Source organism: Lithobates pipiens, unplaced genomic scaffold (genome assembly GCF_037356315.1).
Source record: "Lithobates pipiens isolate NorthernLeopardFrog02 unplaced genomic scaffold, aLitPip1_a1.2 Scaffold_19, whole genome shotgun sequence".
Taxonomy (NCBI): Eukaryota; Metazoa; Chordata; class Amphibia; order Anura; family Ranidae; genus Lithobates; species Lithobates pipiens.
This window is the reverse complement of record NW_027507764.1, coordinates 3,937,235-3,955,329: the sequence shown is the minus strand read 5'-3', so window position 1 is coordinate 3,955,329 and position 18,095 is coordinate 3,937,235. Positions and strand designations below refer to the sequence as shown.

Here is an 18,095-nt window from a genome sequence, read left to right as displayed (position 1 = left end):
TACCTCCTAGGATGAAGTCCCATTGTATGCCTCCTACGATGAAGTCCCATTGTATACCTCCTAGGATGAAGTCCCATTGTATACCTCCTAGGATGAAGTCCCATTGTATACCTCCTACGATGAAGTCCCATTGTATACCTCCTAGTGTGAGGTCCCATTGTATGCCTCCTAGTGTGAGGTCCCATTGTATACCTCCTAGGGTGAAGTCCCATTGTATACCCCCTAGGGTGAAGTCCGATTGTATGCTTCCTAGGTTGCAGTCCCATTGTATACCTCCTAGTGTGAGGTCCCATTGTATACCTCCTAGGGTGCAGTCCCATTGTATACCTCCTAGGGTGCAGTCCCATTGTATACCTCCTAGGATGAAGTCCCATTGTATACCCCCTAGGGTGAAGTCCCATTGTATACCCCCTAGGGTGAAGTCCCATTGTATATCTCCTTGGGTGAAGTCCCATTGTATACCCCCTAGGGTGAAGTCCCATTGTATACCCCCTAGGGTGAAGTCCCATTGTATATCTCCTTGGGTGAAGTCCCATTGTATATCTCCTTGGGTGAAGTCCTCATGTTAATTGTGATAATTAAGAACTCCATCTGCTTATCTCTTGAACAGGTTATGAATATTGTGACCTCTGTACCTTGTTATGGAACCATTGTGGGATGTTATGTTTTATGCTTATAATAATGTGTATGGTCAATTGTTGATGGGAGAGATCTACTGTTATTTGCTGCTGGAATGTTTATTGATATTGGCTGCTTGGAAATATATTGTTGCTGATGGGGGTCTATTGTTGCTGGAGTGCATCTGTTGATGGTGTGGGGGGGGGGGGGGGTAGTACTTTGCCGTGGGGTGATCTATTGTTGCTGAGATCTATTGCTTTTGGTGGGGGATCTATTGTTCCTTGAGGTCATCTACTGCTGAGGGAGAGGTCTATTGTTGCTGGAGAGTCTATGGATGCTGGCTACTGGAAGATCTATTGTTGCTGGTGGGGGGTTGTGGAGGGGTCTATTGTTGCCTGTGGGATATATATGTAGCTTCTGGGAGGTATCTATTGTTGCTAGGGAATCTATTGTGGCTGGGTGGGTCTGTTGTTGCTTAATTGTATACCTCCTAGGGTGAAGTCCCATTGTATGCCTCCTAGGGTGCAGTCCCATTGTATACCTCCTAGGGTACAGTCCCATTGTATGCCTCCTAGGATGAAGTCCCATTGTATACCTCCTAGGGTGAAGTCCCATTGTATACCTCCTAGGGTGAAGTCCCATTGTATACCTCCAACGATGAAGTCCCATTGTATACCTCCTAGGGTGAAGTCCCATTGTATACCTCCTAGGGTGAAGTCCCATTGTATACCTTCTAGGGTGAAGTCCCATTGTATACCTCCTAGGGTGAAGTCCCATTGTATACCTCCTAGGGTGAAGTCCCATTGTATACCTTCTAGGGTGAAGTCCCATTGTATACCTCCTAGGGTGCAGTCCCATTGTATACCTCCTAGGGTGAAGTCCCATTGTATGCCTCCTAGGGTGAAGTCCCATTGTATACCTCCTAGGGTGAAGTCCCATTGTATACCTCCTAGGGTGAAGTCCCATTGTATGCCTCCTAGGGTGCAGTCCCATTGTATACCTCCTAGGGTGAAGTCCCATTGTATGCCTCCTAGGGTGAAGTCCCATTGTATACCTCCTAGGGTGAAGTCCCATTGTATACCTCCTAGGGTGAAGTCCCATTGTATACCTCCTAGAGTGAAGTCCCATTGTATACCTCCTAGGGTGAAGTCCCATTGTATACCTCCTAGGGTGCAGTCCCATTGTATGCCACCTAGGGTGCAGTCCCATTGTATGCCTCCTAGGGTGAAGTCCCATTGTATACCTCCTAGGGTGCAGTCCCATTGTATGCCACCTAGGGTGCAGTCCCATTGTATGCCTCCTAGGGTGAAGTCCCATTGTATACCTCCTTGGGTGCAGTCCCATTGTATGCCACCTAGGGTGCAGTCCCATTGTATACCTCCTTGGGTGAAGTCCCATTGTATACCTCCTTGGGTGCAGTCCCATTGTATGCCACCTAGGGTGCAGTCCCATTGTATACCTCCTTGGGTGAAGTCCCATTCTACACCTCCTAGGGTGAAGTCCCATTGTATATCTCCTTGGGTGAAGTCCCATTGTATACCTCCTAGGGTGAAGTCCTCATGTTAATTGTGATAATTAAGAACTCCATCTGCTTATCTCTTGAACAGGTTATGAATATTGTGACCTCTGTACCTTGTTATGGAACCATTGTGGGATGTTATGTTTTATGCTTATAATAATGTGTATGGTCAATTGTTGATGGGAGAGATCTACTGTTATTTGCTGCTGGAATGTTTATTGATATTGGCTGCTTGGAAATATATTGTTGCTGATGGGGGTCTATTGTTGCTGGAGTGCATCTGTTGATGGTGTGGGGGGGGGGGGGGGGTAGTACTTTGCTGTGGGGTGATCTATTGTTGCTGAGATCTATTGCTTTTGGTGGGGGATCTATTGTTCCTTGAGGTCATCTACTGCTGAGGGAGAGGTCTATTGTTGCTGGAGAGTCTATGGATGCTGGCTACTGGAAGATCTATTGTTGCTGGTGGGGGGTTGTGGAGGGGTCTATTGTTGCCTGTGGGATATATATGTAGCTTCTGGGAGGTATCTATTGTTGCTAGGGAATCTATTGTGGCTGGGTGGGTCTGTTGTTGCTTAATTGTATACCTCCTAGGGTGAAGTCCCATTGTATGCCTCCTAGGGTGCAGTCCCATTGTATACCTCCTAGGGTACAGTCCCATTGTATGCCTCCTAGGATGAAGTCCCATTGTATACCTCCTAGGGTGAAGTCCCATTGTATACCTCCTAGGGTGCAGTCCCATTGTATGCCTCCTAGGATGAAGTCCCATTGTATACCTCCAACGATGAAGTCCCATTGTATACCTCCTAGGGTGAAGTCCCATTGTATACCTCCTAGGGTGAAGTCCCATTGTATACCTTCTAGGGTGAAGTCCCATTGTATACCTCCTAGGGTGCAGTCCCATTGTATACCTCCTAGGGTGAAGTCCCATTGTATGCCTCCTAGGGTGAAGTCCCATTGTATACCTCCTAGGGTGAAGTCCCATTGTATACCTCCTAGGGTGAAGTCCCATTGTATACCTCCTAGGGTGAAGTCCCATTGTATACCTCCTAGGGTGCAGTCCCATTGTATGCCACCTAGGGTGCAGTCCCATTGTATGCCTCCTAGGGTGCAGTCCCATTGTATACCTCCTAGGGTGAAGTCCCATTGTATGCCTCCTAGGGTGCAGTCCCATTGTATACCTCCTAGGGTGAAGTCCCATTGTATACCTCCTAGGGTGAAGTCCCATTGTATACCTCCTAGGGTGAAGTCCCATTGTATACCTCCTAGGGTGAAGTCCCATTGTATACCTCCTAGGGTGAAGTCCCATTGTATACCTCCTAGGGTGCAGTCCCATTGTATGCCACCTAGGGTGCAGTCCCATTGTATGCCTCCTAGGGTGAAGTCCCATTGTATACCTCCTTGGGTGAAGTCCCATTCTACACCTCCTAGGGTGCAGTCACATTGTATACCTCCTAGGGTGAAGTCCCATTGTATACCTCCTAGGGTGAAGTCCCATTTTATGCCTCCTAGGGTGCAGTCCCATTGTATACCTCCTAGGATGAAGTCCCATTGTATACCTCCTAGGGTGAAGTGCCATTGTATACCTCCTACGATGAAGTCCCATTGTATACCTCCTAGTGTGAGGTCCCATTGTATGCCTCCTAGTGTGAGGTCCCATTGTATACCTCCTAGGGTGCAGTCCCATTGTATACCTCCTAGGATGAAGTCCCATTGTATACCCCCTAGGGTGAAGTCCCATTGTATACCCCCTAGGGTGAAGTCCCATTGTATATCTCCTTGGGGTGAAGTCCCATTGTATACCCCCTAGGGTGAAGTCCCATTGCATGCTTCCTAGGGTGAAGTCCCATTGTATGCTTCCTAGGGTGAAGTCCCATTGTATGCTTCCTAGGGTGCAGTCCCATTGTATACCTCCTAGGGTGAAGTCCCATTGTATGCTTCCTAGGGTGCAGTCCCATTGTATGCTTCCTAGGGTGCAGTCCCATTGTATACCTCCTAGGGTGAAGTCCCATTGTATACCTCCTAGGGTGAAGTCCCATTGTATACCTCCTAGGGTGCAGTCCCATTGTATACCTCCTAGGGTGAAGTCCCATTGTATGCCTCCTAGGGTGAAGTCCCATTGTATACCTCCTAGGGTGAAGTCCCATTGTATACCTCCTAGGGTGAAGTCCCATTGTATACCTCCTAGGGTGCAGTCCCATTGTATGCCACCTAGGGTGCAGTCCCATTGTATACCTCCTAGGGTGCAGTCCCATTGTATGCCTCCTAGGGTGAAGTCCCATTGTATACCTCCTTGGGTGAAGTCCCATTCTACACCTCCTAGGGTGCAGTCACATTGTATACCTCCTAGGGTGCAGTCCCATTGTATACCTCCTAGGGTGAAGTCCCATTGTATGCCTCCTAGGGTGAAGTCCCATTGTATACCTCCTAGGATGAAGTCCCATTGTATACCTCCTAGGATGAAGTCCCATTGTATACCTCCTAGGATGAAGTCCCATTGTATACCTCCTAGGGTGAAGTCCCATTTTATGCCTCCTAGGGTGCAGTCCCATTGTATACCTCCTAGGATGAAGTCCCATTGTATGCCTCCTACGATGAAGTCCCATTGTATACCTCCTAGGATGAAGTCCCATTGTATACCTCCTACGATGAAGTCCCATTGTATACCTCCTAGTGTGAGGTCCCATTGTATGCCTCGTAGTGTGAGGTCCCATTGTATACCTCCTAGGGTGAAGTTCCATTGTATACCCCCTAGGGTGAAGTCCGATTGTATGCTTCCTAGGTTGCAGTCCCATTGTATACCTCCTAGTGTGAGGTCCCATTGTATACCTCCTAGGGTGCAGTCCCATTGTATACCTCCTAGGGTGCAGTCCCATTGTATACCTCCTAGGATGAAGTCCCATTGTATACCCCCTAGGGTGAAGTCCCATTGTATACCTCCTAGGATGAAGTCCCATTGTATACCTCCTAGGGTGAAGTCCCATTGTATACCCCCTAGGGTGAAGTCCCATTGTATACCCCCTAGGGTGAAGTCCCATTGTATATCTCCTTGGGTGAAGTCCCATTGTATACCCCCTAGGGTGAAGTCCCATTGTATATCTCCTTGGGTGAAGTCCCATTGTATACCTCCTAGGGTGAAGTCCTCATGTTAATTGTGATAATTAAGAACTCCATCTGCTTATCTCTTGAACAGGTTATGAATATTGTGACCTCTGTACCTTGTTATGGAACCATTGTGGGATGTTATGTTTTATGCTTATAATAATGTGTATGGTCAATTGTTGATGGGAGAGATCTACTGTTATTTGCTGCTGGAATGTTTATTGATATTGGCTGCTTGGAAATATATTGTTGCTGATGGGGGTCTATTGTTGCTGGAGTGCATCTGTTGATGGTGTGGGGGGGGGGGGGGGGTAGTACTTTGCTGTGGGGTGATCTATTGTTGCTGAGATCTATTGCTTTTGGTGGGGGATCTATTGTTCCTTGAGGTCATCTACTGCTGAGGGAGAGGTCTATTGTTGCTGGAGAGTCTATGGATGCTGGCTACTGGAAGATCTATTGTTGCTGGTGGGGGGTTGTGGAGGGGTCTATTGTTGCCTGTGGGATATATATGTAGCTTCTGGGAGGTATCTATTGTTGCTAGGGAATCTATTGTGGCTGGGTGGGTCTGTTGTTGCTTAAAAAAAAAAAAAAAAAAAGAATTACTTTGCGAGTGATCTAATATGGTTAAAAAAAAAAAATGTAAATGTAAAACAAATTCGGGTATAGCAGATTTGTTGTCCAAATAATATCAAAATATACCAAAATCAAGAACAAACAAACAAACAATTTTTTTTATAAAAAACAGAAACAAAATACTAAAAAGTGGGAAATAAAAATACAAAAACCTAATAAATATCAGGAGGTAAGCAAAAAAAAAAAAAATTCATAAATATATATATATATATATATATATATATAGAGAGAGAGAGAGAGAGAGAGAGAGAGAGAGAGAGAGAGAGAACTACCATGCCTGTGATAGTGCCTCAAATCTTTATTTTAGCACACATTTGTAATTATGAATATTTGGTCTGGTTCTACTGTTGCCAAGGGGGTCTATTTTTACTGTGGCAATCTGTTGTTGCTGGGGGGGGGGGGGGTCTATTGTTGCTGGCTGCAGTGGACTTTTATTTTGGGGGGGGCGGTGGCCATGTTAGGTCACTCAAAAAAAAATTCTTACTTTGCGAGTGGAAAAAAAAAATTAAATTTAAAAAAAGTTTTAACAAATTGCAAAACAAATTCAGTAAAAACAGCTTTATTATCCAAATAATATCAAAATATACAATCAAAATATACAAAAATCAAGAAAAAAACAAGCAAAAAACAAAAACAAAAAAAAAACTGAAATAAGAAAAAAAATACAATAAATAGGGAAATAGAAATACAAAAACCTAATAAACATCAGAAAGAAGGCAAAAAAACAAACAAAAAACACTACCATTCCTGTGATAGGGCCTCAAATCTTTATTTTAACAGACATTAGTAATTATGATTATTTGATCTGGTGACGTTCTGTCCTCATTGGGGGAGATCTTACATGTTTTCCTTTTGCTTGCATTTACAGAGAAGAAAGTCGCGGTATGCAGAACTAGATTTTGAGGTAAGTTGTCATTTTTTTTATTTTTTTAAAACCACGAACGTGTTTTGTATAGTTGTTGGTTTTTTTAATCGATAAACAATTTTCCAAAATTGTGCGGCGTTACACTTAGGCCCCAATCACACTTGGTGATTGGTAATCGCGGGCCCCACTTGTTGACACCCCAAACACGGTGCAATTTTGCCGACATTTGTGCCTTTTAAAATCGCACGAAAGCTTGTCACCAAAAAAAGGAGCCGGAGCTTTTTTTTGGGGGTGAGAAACGCACATCGGGGCGACCCATTGAGGTGAATTGGCCGCTCCAAGCGTGACACGCAGAATTGCGTGAAAATCGGACACAGAAAATCCTGAGTGGGAACGCAAAGCATGAATAGGGCCTTACAGCCTATTTTCTTTTTTTAAAGCAGCCTGTCCTTTGCCGGCATGCGGCAGAGAAGGTATTTTCTCACTGTGGGGAAGCAGTGGTCTCTCTGCAGAGGTTTTGCCATGCCCCTTGCTGAGTCAGAGCTACAGCTCTCCAATCACCAAACCTCGTGCTTCCTGCTGATTGGAGAGTTCTAGCTCTGACATAGCAGGGGGTGTGTCAGAGCTCTGCAGAGAGACCACTGCTTCCACAAAGTGGCCAAGCTACAATTTTTTTATTAGCAATCAGGGGATCTGGCAATACCTGCTTATGATGCTGAAGAGTGGTTCCCAGCCACATCCACCAAAGACCCTTCCATACAAAAAGCTTGACATAAAGGAAATGTCTCAAAGTTTGTCACAGCCACCAATCAGACACGAGTCTGCCTTGGAGGGTTGGATGTGGTTGGGCTAAACAGGAAGAAGAGGGCTGCCAATAAGGGGGTAGCACCAGTCCTCCTGTACAGGGCCCCATCAGTTTAGCGGAGGGCCCGAACCACTTTGCAGTACAGGCACTTCCCTCCCTACAGCCCATCTGGCATCTCCTCCTCTCCCTCCCACCAGCTGTCAGCTGCTGCAGGGGGAGCCACAGGGGACCGGTTTCAGGGACTGGGTAGCCCCTGTCCCCTCTCTTGTCCAGGATCCCCTACAGCTCCAATCCCCTTGTGTTCCCTTCCCCTGCAGCACTGTTGGGCCTCTCCTACTCTCCTTCCCACCTGCTGTTAGCTGCTGCAGGGGGAGCCACTGGGGATCGGTTTCAAGGATTGGATGGCCCCTGCCCTCTCTCCTGTCCGGTATCCCCTTCTCTAGCAGTTACAATCCCCCTGTGTTCCCCTTCAGCACTCTTGGGCCTCTCCTCTCCCTCCCACCAGCTGTCAGCTGCTGCAGGGGGAGCCACGAGGGATCGGTTTCAGGGATTGGGTGGCCCTTACCCACTCTCCTGTCCAGGATCCCCTTCCCCCACAGATCCAATCCCCCGTGTTCCCCTTGCTCTGCAGCATTTCCTGGCTTCTCCTCCTCTTTCTCCCACCGGATGTAAGCTGCTGCAGGGGGAGCCACAGGGGATCTGTTTCAGGGATTGGGTGGCTCCTGCCCCCTCTTCTGTCCAGGATCCCCTTCCCCCACAGCTCCAGTCCCCTTGTGTTCCCCTTCCCCTGCAGCATTGCCAGCTTCTCCTCCTTGCCCTTCCATTGGCTGTAAGGGTTCATTCACACAGGTACTCTTGCTGCATGAATGAGTGGATTGTTCATGCAGCTGGAACCGTATTCGGAGCCCTACACCCACCCAGGCTGAGGGAAGGGGGCCCTGGCAGGAAGGCTGTACAGGGCCCCCAAGATTTATAATGGCAGCCCTATTCATAGCCAGGACCAAGACATGGGGTGGGCATAAGGGGTGGCTGCCCTGGGCGCAGCGTTTATTGTAGAGATGGGGTGCCCGCAAATTCCTTCTACTATAAGGCTGACAGGAGTAGTGACAGCGGCATCACTACTTCTGTCAGCCAAGCACTGGAAGCGGCAATGAGAGGAGGCGAGAGCAGGGAGGAGGTGCTGGCTGTGCTCTCTCCTCTTCCTCCTCATATACTCGCACATAATGAAGGGGGTAGCAATTTGCCATCTCTGAACCCTGGGCACTGGATGATTTTGTCCCGGGACTGTTTATAGCACATCTGTTGTGTGTAGCATCTCACCTTTGTTTTTATAGGACAGCAAAAAAAAAACTAAAAATCCTTCTTTTCTACAGAAAATTATGCACACCAGGAAACGTCACCAGGACATGTTCCAGGACTTAAACCGGAAACTGCAGCATGCGGAGAAGGAGTCTCCACCAGCGGAGAGCAAGGTGGGCAACCATGAGAAGAGCCTCTTCCTTCCCCCCCCTTCCCACCCGCAATCAGGATATAAACCTTCCCTGACATGTTGCAGGGTCGGGGTTAGCCCCTCTGCCTTGCAGCACCGGGGTCCTTGGTACAAATCCCCGATAGGACACTATCTGCATTGAGTAGGTTTCCTCCCACATGCCAAAGACGTGTTGTTTGGATCATTTGCTCCTCTCTGAACTGACCCCAGTATGTGTGATAAGGACCTTCCATTGTGACCCCAGTACATGCGATAAGGACCCTCCATTGTGACCCCAGTACATGTGATAAGGACCCTCCATTGTGACCCCAGTACATGCGATAAGGACCTTCCATTGTGACCCCAGTACATGTGATAAGGACCTTCAATTGTGACCCCAGTACATGTGATAAGGACCTTCTATTGTGACCCCAGTACATGCAATAAGGACCTTCCATTGTGACCCCAGTACATGTGATAAGGACCCTCCATTGTGACCCCAGTACATGTGATAAGGACCTTCCATTATGACCCCAGTACATGTGATAAGGACCTTCAATTGTGACCCCAGTACATGTGATAAGGACCTTCCATTGTGACCCCAGTACATGTGATAAGGACCTTCTATTGTGACCCCAGTACATGCAATAAGGACCTTCCATTGTGACCCCAGTACATGTGATAAGGACCCTCCATTGTGACCCCAGTACATGTGATAAGGACCTTCCATTATGACCCCAGTACATGTGATAAGGACCTTCAATTGTGACCCCAGTACATGTGATAAGGACCTTCAATTGTGACCCCAGTACATGCGATAAGGACCCTCCATTGTGACCCCAGTACATGCGATAAGGACCCTCCATTGTGACCCCAGTACATGTGATAAGGACCTTCCATTGTGACCCCAGTACGTGTAATACGGATCTTCCATTGTGACCCCAGTACATGTGATAAGGACCTTCCATTGTGACCCCAGTACATGTGATAAGGACCTTCCATTGTGACCCCAGTACATGTGACAAGGACCTTCCATTATGACCCCGATACATGTGATCAGGACCTTCCATTGTGACCCCAGTACATGTGATAAGGACCCTCCATTGTGACCCCAGTACATGTGATAAGGACCTTCCATTGTGACCCCAGTACATGTGATAAGGACCTTCCATTGTGACCCCAGTACGTGTAATACGGATCTTCCATTGTGACCCCAGTACATGTGATAAGGACCTTCCATTGTGACCCCAGTACATGTGATAAGGACCTTCCATTGTGACCTCAGTACATGTGACAAGGACCTTCCATTATGACCCCAATACGTGTGATCAGGACCTTCCATTGTGACCCCAGTACATGTGATAAAGACCTTCCATTGTGACCCCGGCAGTACATGTGATAAGGACCCTCCATTGTGACCCCAGTACATGTGATAAAGACCCTCCATTGTGACCCCGGCAGTACATGTGATAAGGACCCTCCATTGTGACCCCGGCAGTACATGTGATAAGGACCCTCCATTGTGACCCCGGCAGTACATGTGATAAAGACCCTCCATTGTGACCCCGGCAGTACATGTGATAAGGACCTTCCATTGTGACCCCGGCAGTACATGTGATAAGGACCTTCCATTGTGACCCCAGTACATGTGATAAAGACCTTCCATTGTGACCCCGGCAGTACATGTGATAAGGACCCTCCATTGTGACCCCAGTACATGTGATAAGGACCTTCGATTGTGACCCCGGTACATGTGATAAGGACCTTCCATTGTGACCCCAGTATATGTGATAAGGACCTTCCATTGTGGCCCCAGTACATGTGATAAGGACCTTCCAGTACATGTGATAAGGACCTTCCATTGTGACCCCAGTACATGTGATAAGGACCTTCCAGTACATGTGATAAGGACCTTCCATTATGACCCCAGTACATGTGATAAGGACCTTCCAGTACATGTGATAAGGACCTTCCATTATGACCCCAGTACATGTGATAAGGACCTTCCAGTACATGTGATAAGGACCTTCCATTGTGACCCCAGTACATGTGATAAGGACCTTCCATTGTGACCCCAGTACATGTGATAAGGACCTTCCAGTACATGTGATAAGGACCTTCCATTATGACCCCAGTACATGTGATAAGGACCTTCCAGTACATGTGATAAGGACCTTCCATTGTGACCCCAGTACATGTGATAAGGACCTTCCATTGTGACCCCAGTACATGTGATAAGGACCTTCCAGTACATGTGATAAGGACCTTCCATTATGACCCCAGTACATGCGATAAGGACCTTCCAGTACATGTGATAAGGACCTTCCAGTACATGTGACAAGGACCTTCCATTGGCTGTTAGTGAATGTAACGAATACGAATTTATCCGAAGTTACAAATTATCCAAAATAACAAATTCCGCATCTAAACGAATGGAACGTAACAAATTAATAATAATAAATTACAATAATAATAATAAAAAAACTTTTTATTATTATTATTTATTATTAATTCGTTCCGTTCACTAACAGACACATTTGAATGGAAATTCCAATACCTAGAATTTAATAGTTATTATTAGTTATTTTTGGATTTTCAAATTTACGAATTTAGGAACTTTCAAAATTAGGAATTTTCGAATTTAAAAATTGTGATCATAACAAATGACCAGGAAAGCGGAAAAAAAAACGAATACAAACTTTTTTTATATTTTGCTTTTTTTAAAATATTTTTTAAGAAACTGGCAATGAAATGTCATTTGCTGGCAATTTTAACCACCTCCCGCCCACCGTACTGCCAATCTCTTGTGGGTCCGCAGGCAATCGGTGGTGCGCTTTGTCCCTGAGATGCAGCGCATCACCGATCTCAGTAAAGAACCAATGATGAGGCTCTTTATCCATATGATCATGGATCACAGCTGACCGCATGGAAACATGGAAATGTCAGTTATTGGTATTCCTCTCCGAAACACTGACAGCACATGAGGAGAGCCAATCAGTGGCATTTCCTTACAGGGGAGACCTGTATAGATAATCAGGGCACTGATCAGCCCCAACAGTGCCCAGATATGATGCCAGTCAGTGCCCAGCAGTGCTGCAATGCCCATCAGTGATGCCAATTAATGCCCATCAGTGCCACCTATCAGTGCCACCTATCAGTGCCAAATACTGCTGCATATCATAGCCCATCAGTGCTGCATATCACATTTTTTTGCAGGTAAAAAAATGTGCATTTATTTATTTTGTAGTAGGAGCCTGCGTCAGGAGATCGCTGATGCCATGCCAGTCTCCTGCACACTGTCGGTGTATCTGTGTGCCCCGTACATCCCATATATCCCGTACATCCCATACATCCCGTACATCCCATATATCCCATACATCCCGTACATCCCGTGCATCCCATACATCCCGTACATCCCATATATCCCATACATCCCGTACATCCCGTGCATCCCATACATCCCGTACATCCCATATATCCCGTACATCCCATACATCCCGTACATCCCATATATCCCGTACATCCCATACATCCCGTACATCCCATATATCCCGTACATCCCATGCATCCCGTGCATCCCATACATCCCGTGCATCCCATACATCCCGTGCATCTCATACATCCCGTACATCCCATATATCCTGTACATCCCATACATTCTATATATCCCGTACTTCCCGTACATCCCGTACATTCCATATATCCTGTACATTCCATATATCCCATACATCCTGTACATCCCGTACAACCCATACATCCCATATATCCTGTACATCCCATATAGCCCATACATCCCATACATCCCATATATCCCGTAAATCCCATACATCCTGTACATCCCGTACATCCCATACTTCCCGTACTCCCCGTACATCCTATACATCCCGTATTCCCCATACATCCCGTACATCCCATACTTCCTGTACTCCCCATACATCCCGTACTTCTCGTACTCCCCGTACATCCCATACTCCCCGTACATCCCATAGATCCTATACATCCCATATTCCCCGTACATCCCATACTTCCTGTACTCCCCCTACACCCCATACATCCTATACATCCCGTATTCCCCGTACATCCCGTAATTCCCATACATCCCATACTTCCTGTACTCCCCGTACATCCCATACTTCCTGTACTCCGCATACAACCCGTGCATAACATACTTCCCGTACTCCCCGTATATCCCATACATCCTATACATTCCGTAATTCCCATACATCCCATACTTCCTGTACTCCCCATACATCCCTTACTTCTCATACTCCCCGTACATCCCATACTTCCCGTACATCCCATACTTCCCGTACATCCCATACTTCCCGTACATCCCATACTTCCCGTACATCCCATACTTCCTGTACATCCCATGCATTCCGTACATCCCATACATCCCATGCATTCCGTACATCCCATACGGGAAAGCCGATATTCCCTGACAGGAAGAATCAATGAACTACCACAGCGCCATGGTAGTTCATTGAGAACTACAAGCCAACAGCCGCCAAGGACATTGGGGCTTGTAGTGCATTCATCGGGTGGAACATGTAACATATTCCCAAGGGTGAACTTATCCTTTAAGGATTTTTAAAAAAATCACGGTTCCTGGTTGAATGGAATTTTTTATTTTTATTTTTTATTGGTACTTGATCCCCAGGGCAATCACCACCTCTCCACACCCCTCATGGGATTGTGTATATGGGGTTGTATGATATTATTTATTTATTTATTTATTTTTATGGTTTAACCAGATGGACTTGTGTATTTTTTCAATCTAACTATGTAACTATGCTATCGACACCCCCTTGCCTATTAGTCCAGAAAATGGGCATTTTTCATTGACAGGTGTAGCTATCATTGACTTCAATAGGGTTCAGGTTCGGCATCCGAAGTTTTCCAAGCCCTGCTGCTTGAACCGAACCCAAGGCAGTCAGACTCGTCTCTAGTCCTGAGTGCATGCAGGCTGGAAGCTTCATTGAAAACAAAATAAAAGCCTTCAGCCTGCTTTCGGGTCGCATTGTTATCAGTTTAATGCTGTAATTGTGAGATACAGTTACAAAGTTTAAAAAAATATATATTAATATTAATACACTCATTTTTTCAGCTTATAATAAAATAAAACAAAGTAGCATTTTTATTATAACAGTGTACAAAAATAAAGGCCAAATATGTCCTTAAAATATATAACAATTATCTAGATATGCAAATTAGTCACAGAGATACTGTTATCTGATACATGCTGATACTGCTGAATTTGGTTTGGGCATCAATGACCTCTGGTGAGGAAAGGGTTGACAGGTCTCATCGCTTTTCTGAATGTTAATTTGACCCTGAATTGTAAAATCAGCACAAACATTGTTTTGGTTTGGTACAATAGTCCAAATATACAAGAACGCTCCCCTCCCCCCCCCCAGAACCAAAGAACCACAAGACTTATAGATTTAAATATTTATGGCCTTCAAAAGTCTAAAAGAACTGGCCAAAGTCCAACTGGTGTAGACGTTCTTAGATAAAGAACTACGTACACTGTTGACGTAATGTACAGCAAATCTTGAATAATAATAATAATTCTGGGGGATCTTCTTCTCCCAGAAGTTTTCCCATAAAGGGTGACGTTAGCTGATTGTAGAGTTTAGTCTTCCTGCAATATATATTATGGCCACAAGGGTAGACACATGGGTAAACTTCAGGGTTTTTTTTTCTCAGAGAATAGGTGCAGGTACTCCGCCCTTCCAAGTCACTCTGTATCCCCCACCTCCGAGCACCGTTCCTTGGTTCCACCCCCTACCCACCTCCCAGTACCGCCCCTTGGTTCCACCACCTACTCACCTTCCAGTACCGCCCCTTGGTTGCACCACCTACTCACCTCCCAGTACCGCCCCTTGGTTCCACCACCTACTCACCTCCCAGTACCACCCCTTGGTTCCACCACCTACTCACCTCCCAGTACCGCCTCTTGGTTCCACCCCCTACCTACCTCCCAGTACCGCCCCTTGGTTCCACCACCTACCCACCTCCCAGTACCGCCCCTTGGTTCCACCCCCTACCCACCTCCCAGTACCGCCCCTTGGTTCCACCCCCTACCCATCTCCCAGTACCGCCCCTTGGTTCCACCAGCTACTCACCTCCCAGTACCACCCCTTGGTTCCACCCCCTACCCATCTCCCAGTACCGCCCCTTGGTTCCACCCCCTACCCATCTCCCAGTACCGCCCCTTGGTTCCACCCCCTACCCACCTCCCAGTACCGCCCCTTGGTTCCACCCCCTACCCACCTCCCAGTACCGTCCCTTGGTTCCACCACCTACTCACCTCCCAGTACCGCCCCTTGGTTTCCACCCCCTACCCACCTCCCAGTACCGCCCCTTGGTTCCACCCCCTACCCACCTCCCAGTACCGCCCCTTGGTTCCACCCCCTACCCACCTCCCAGTACCGCCCCTTGGTTCCACCCCCTATCCACCCCCCAGTACTGCCCCTTGGTTCCACCTCCTACCCACCTCCCAGTACCGCCCCCTTTCGAGAATACGGAACCAAGTATAATTTTTGGTACTAAGTTGTTTGTATGGAATTTGCTAATGAAAGGCAGTAAAATAGGTCCCCCGGCAACTACAGACCCCACAGAAAAAATACATCCCTCCCAGCAACAATAGACCTCCTTAGCAACAATATGACCCCCTAGCAACAACAGACCCCCTAGCAACAATAGACCCCCCCCAACAACAGTAGACCCCACCCCAACAAAAATGGGCCCCCAAAACAAAATATCCCCCCCAGCAACAACAGACCCCCCCCCCCTCCCAACAACAATAGATTCCTCCCAGCAACAATATACCCCCCTGTGCGATCTACACATGGAAATGTGAGTTTTCGATTATTTCATTTAATAAACTTCACTGTATTGAAAATATACTACACCATGGTAGGCTCTTTATTCCCCGATACACTGAATATGTGAGTGATCACAGACACCCAGCCAGCGTAAAGAAAAAGAAAGGATCCCCTCGGACTCTGCTGCGTACCTAGTAGGGACGCGCAGGAATACCACAATCCGAAGGGATTCAACTCCCCCCCTCCTCCTCTACATGCTGTTTACCTAACAGCAGTAGGGTAACAATTTAGCACAGCCACGAGTGTCGGTGACACTGAAGACACCTGTTGCACTCAAAAGCCACATTGTCACTGGATATTATTGCATCATCACTCAGTGTTCCTGTAAAACAATGTTAGCCCTTGTACACACGGGTCGGAGATTCCGACAACCAAATCCGTCTGATTTTGTCCGTCGGATTTTGTCCGAAACTGTTGTATACACACGGTCGGATGAAGTTGTCGGAAAATCCGAAGTGATGACGTTATTTCGTTACGATGGGACTACATTCAGGCTAGTAGCCAATAGCTTTGATGTAGGAATTTGATCTGAGCATGCGTGGCACTTTGTCCGATTGGAATTCTCTACACATGATCGGAGTATGTCCGATCGGAGCATTTTGTCGGAAAATATTTCCGGCAAGTTGGAAAAGTTGGTCCATCGGATATTCCGACGGAAACAGTCCGATGCAGACCACACACAGTCGGAATATCCGACAAAACGCTCCGATCGGACACATTCCGACGGAATCTCCGACCGTGTGTACAAGGGGCTTACACTTGCACTATTTCGCACAGTGGACCTTGCAGAGTTCCATATTTCACTCTGGACACTTTATTTATGCCCTTCTTGTGGCATTTCATTCTGCATATTTGCACGTTTCTTCTATTTATTTGCACACTCATTTTTTGCACTGATTAGTATTTATATATTTTGCTCATTTGCACATATTGTTGATTACGTCTATTTTGATTTAAGTTCTGCACATTTGCGGATTAGATCTGTTTTAAGTTTGCATTATAGCACTTTATTGCAAGAGACATAACTAGACAGTATACATTTCATTTCTATTTATTGCCACTCGGACATATGATTATTATGTTATGAACCTCAAACAATAATTATTTATTTATATTTATTGTCACTCGGATATATCACAATTATGTTATGAACCTCAAACAACAATTTTAGGAGCGCAACACCACTTACCACTCTAATTTTTCATAAATTTGGGTAACAGTTTGGCCCTTACGGGGGGATGCAGCACCTATATAATATACCTACATTGCCTTTTAGCGCAGGAGTACTTACTTCTTATAGGGTTAAGGTAAGGGCACTCAACTTCCTTCACATCAAACTGGTCAAACCATGTCTTTATGGAGCTGGACATATCATTGCAAAAACCATGGCTGTTATTATGGAGTTCCCCCAGTGGACATTATTATTGAGTTATCGTCCTCTGTGGCTGTAATATCCTCCACTCTTCTGATGAGGCTTTCCACAAGATTTTTGTGGTGTTTGTGAGAATTTGTGTGCATTTTATGAGGTCAGGTACTGATGTTGGATGAGAAAATCTGACTCACCATTGTCCAGGGCTGGACTGGGACAGAAATTTGGCCCTGGACTTCATCCAGACCGGCCCACTTACATTTTGAGTGTCCCATCACCAGCCCCCTTACAACAGAGTGTCCCATCACCAGCCCCCTTACATCAGAGTGTCCCATCACCAGCCCCCTTACATCAGAGTGTCCCATCAGCACCCCCTTACATCAGAGTGTCCATTCAGCACCCCCCTTACATCAGAGTGTCCATTCAGCACTCCCTTACATCAGAGTGTCCCATCACCAGCCCCCTTACATCAGAGTGTCCCATCACCAGCCCCCTTACATCAGAGTCTCCCATTACCAGCCCCTTACATCACAGTGTCCCATTACCAGCCCCCTTACATCAGAGTGTCCCATCACCAGCCCCCTTACATCAGAGTGTCCCATCACCAGCCCCCTTACATCACAGTGTCCCATCACCAGCCCCCTTACATCAGAGTGTCCCATCACCAGCCCCCTTACATCAGAGTGTCCCATCACCACCCCTTACATCAGAGTGTCCCATTACCAGCCCCCTTACATCAGAGTGTCCCATCAGCACCCCCTTACATCAGAGGGTTCCATCAGCAGCCCCCTTACATCAGAGTGTCCCATCACCAGCCCCCTTACATCAG

The 18,095-nt window shown here is 46.6% G+C and overlaps 1 protein-coding gene across 1 annotated transcript in view; it reads left to right on the top strand.

Annotated features, from left to right (window-relative positions):
• The window catches only part of ADGRB1 (adhesion G protein-coupled receptor B1), an 819,205-nt gene that overhangs the window by 796,763 nt on the left and 4,347 nt on the right, over nucleotides 1–18,095 (top strand). The window contains 2 exon segments of the mRNA XM_077490484.1: nucleotides 6,738–6,773; nucleotides 8,913–9,011. Coding sequence (XP_077346610.1) covers nucleotides 6,738–6,773; nucleotides 8,913–9,011 — 135 coding nt within the window.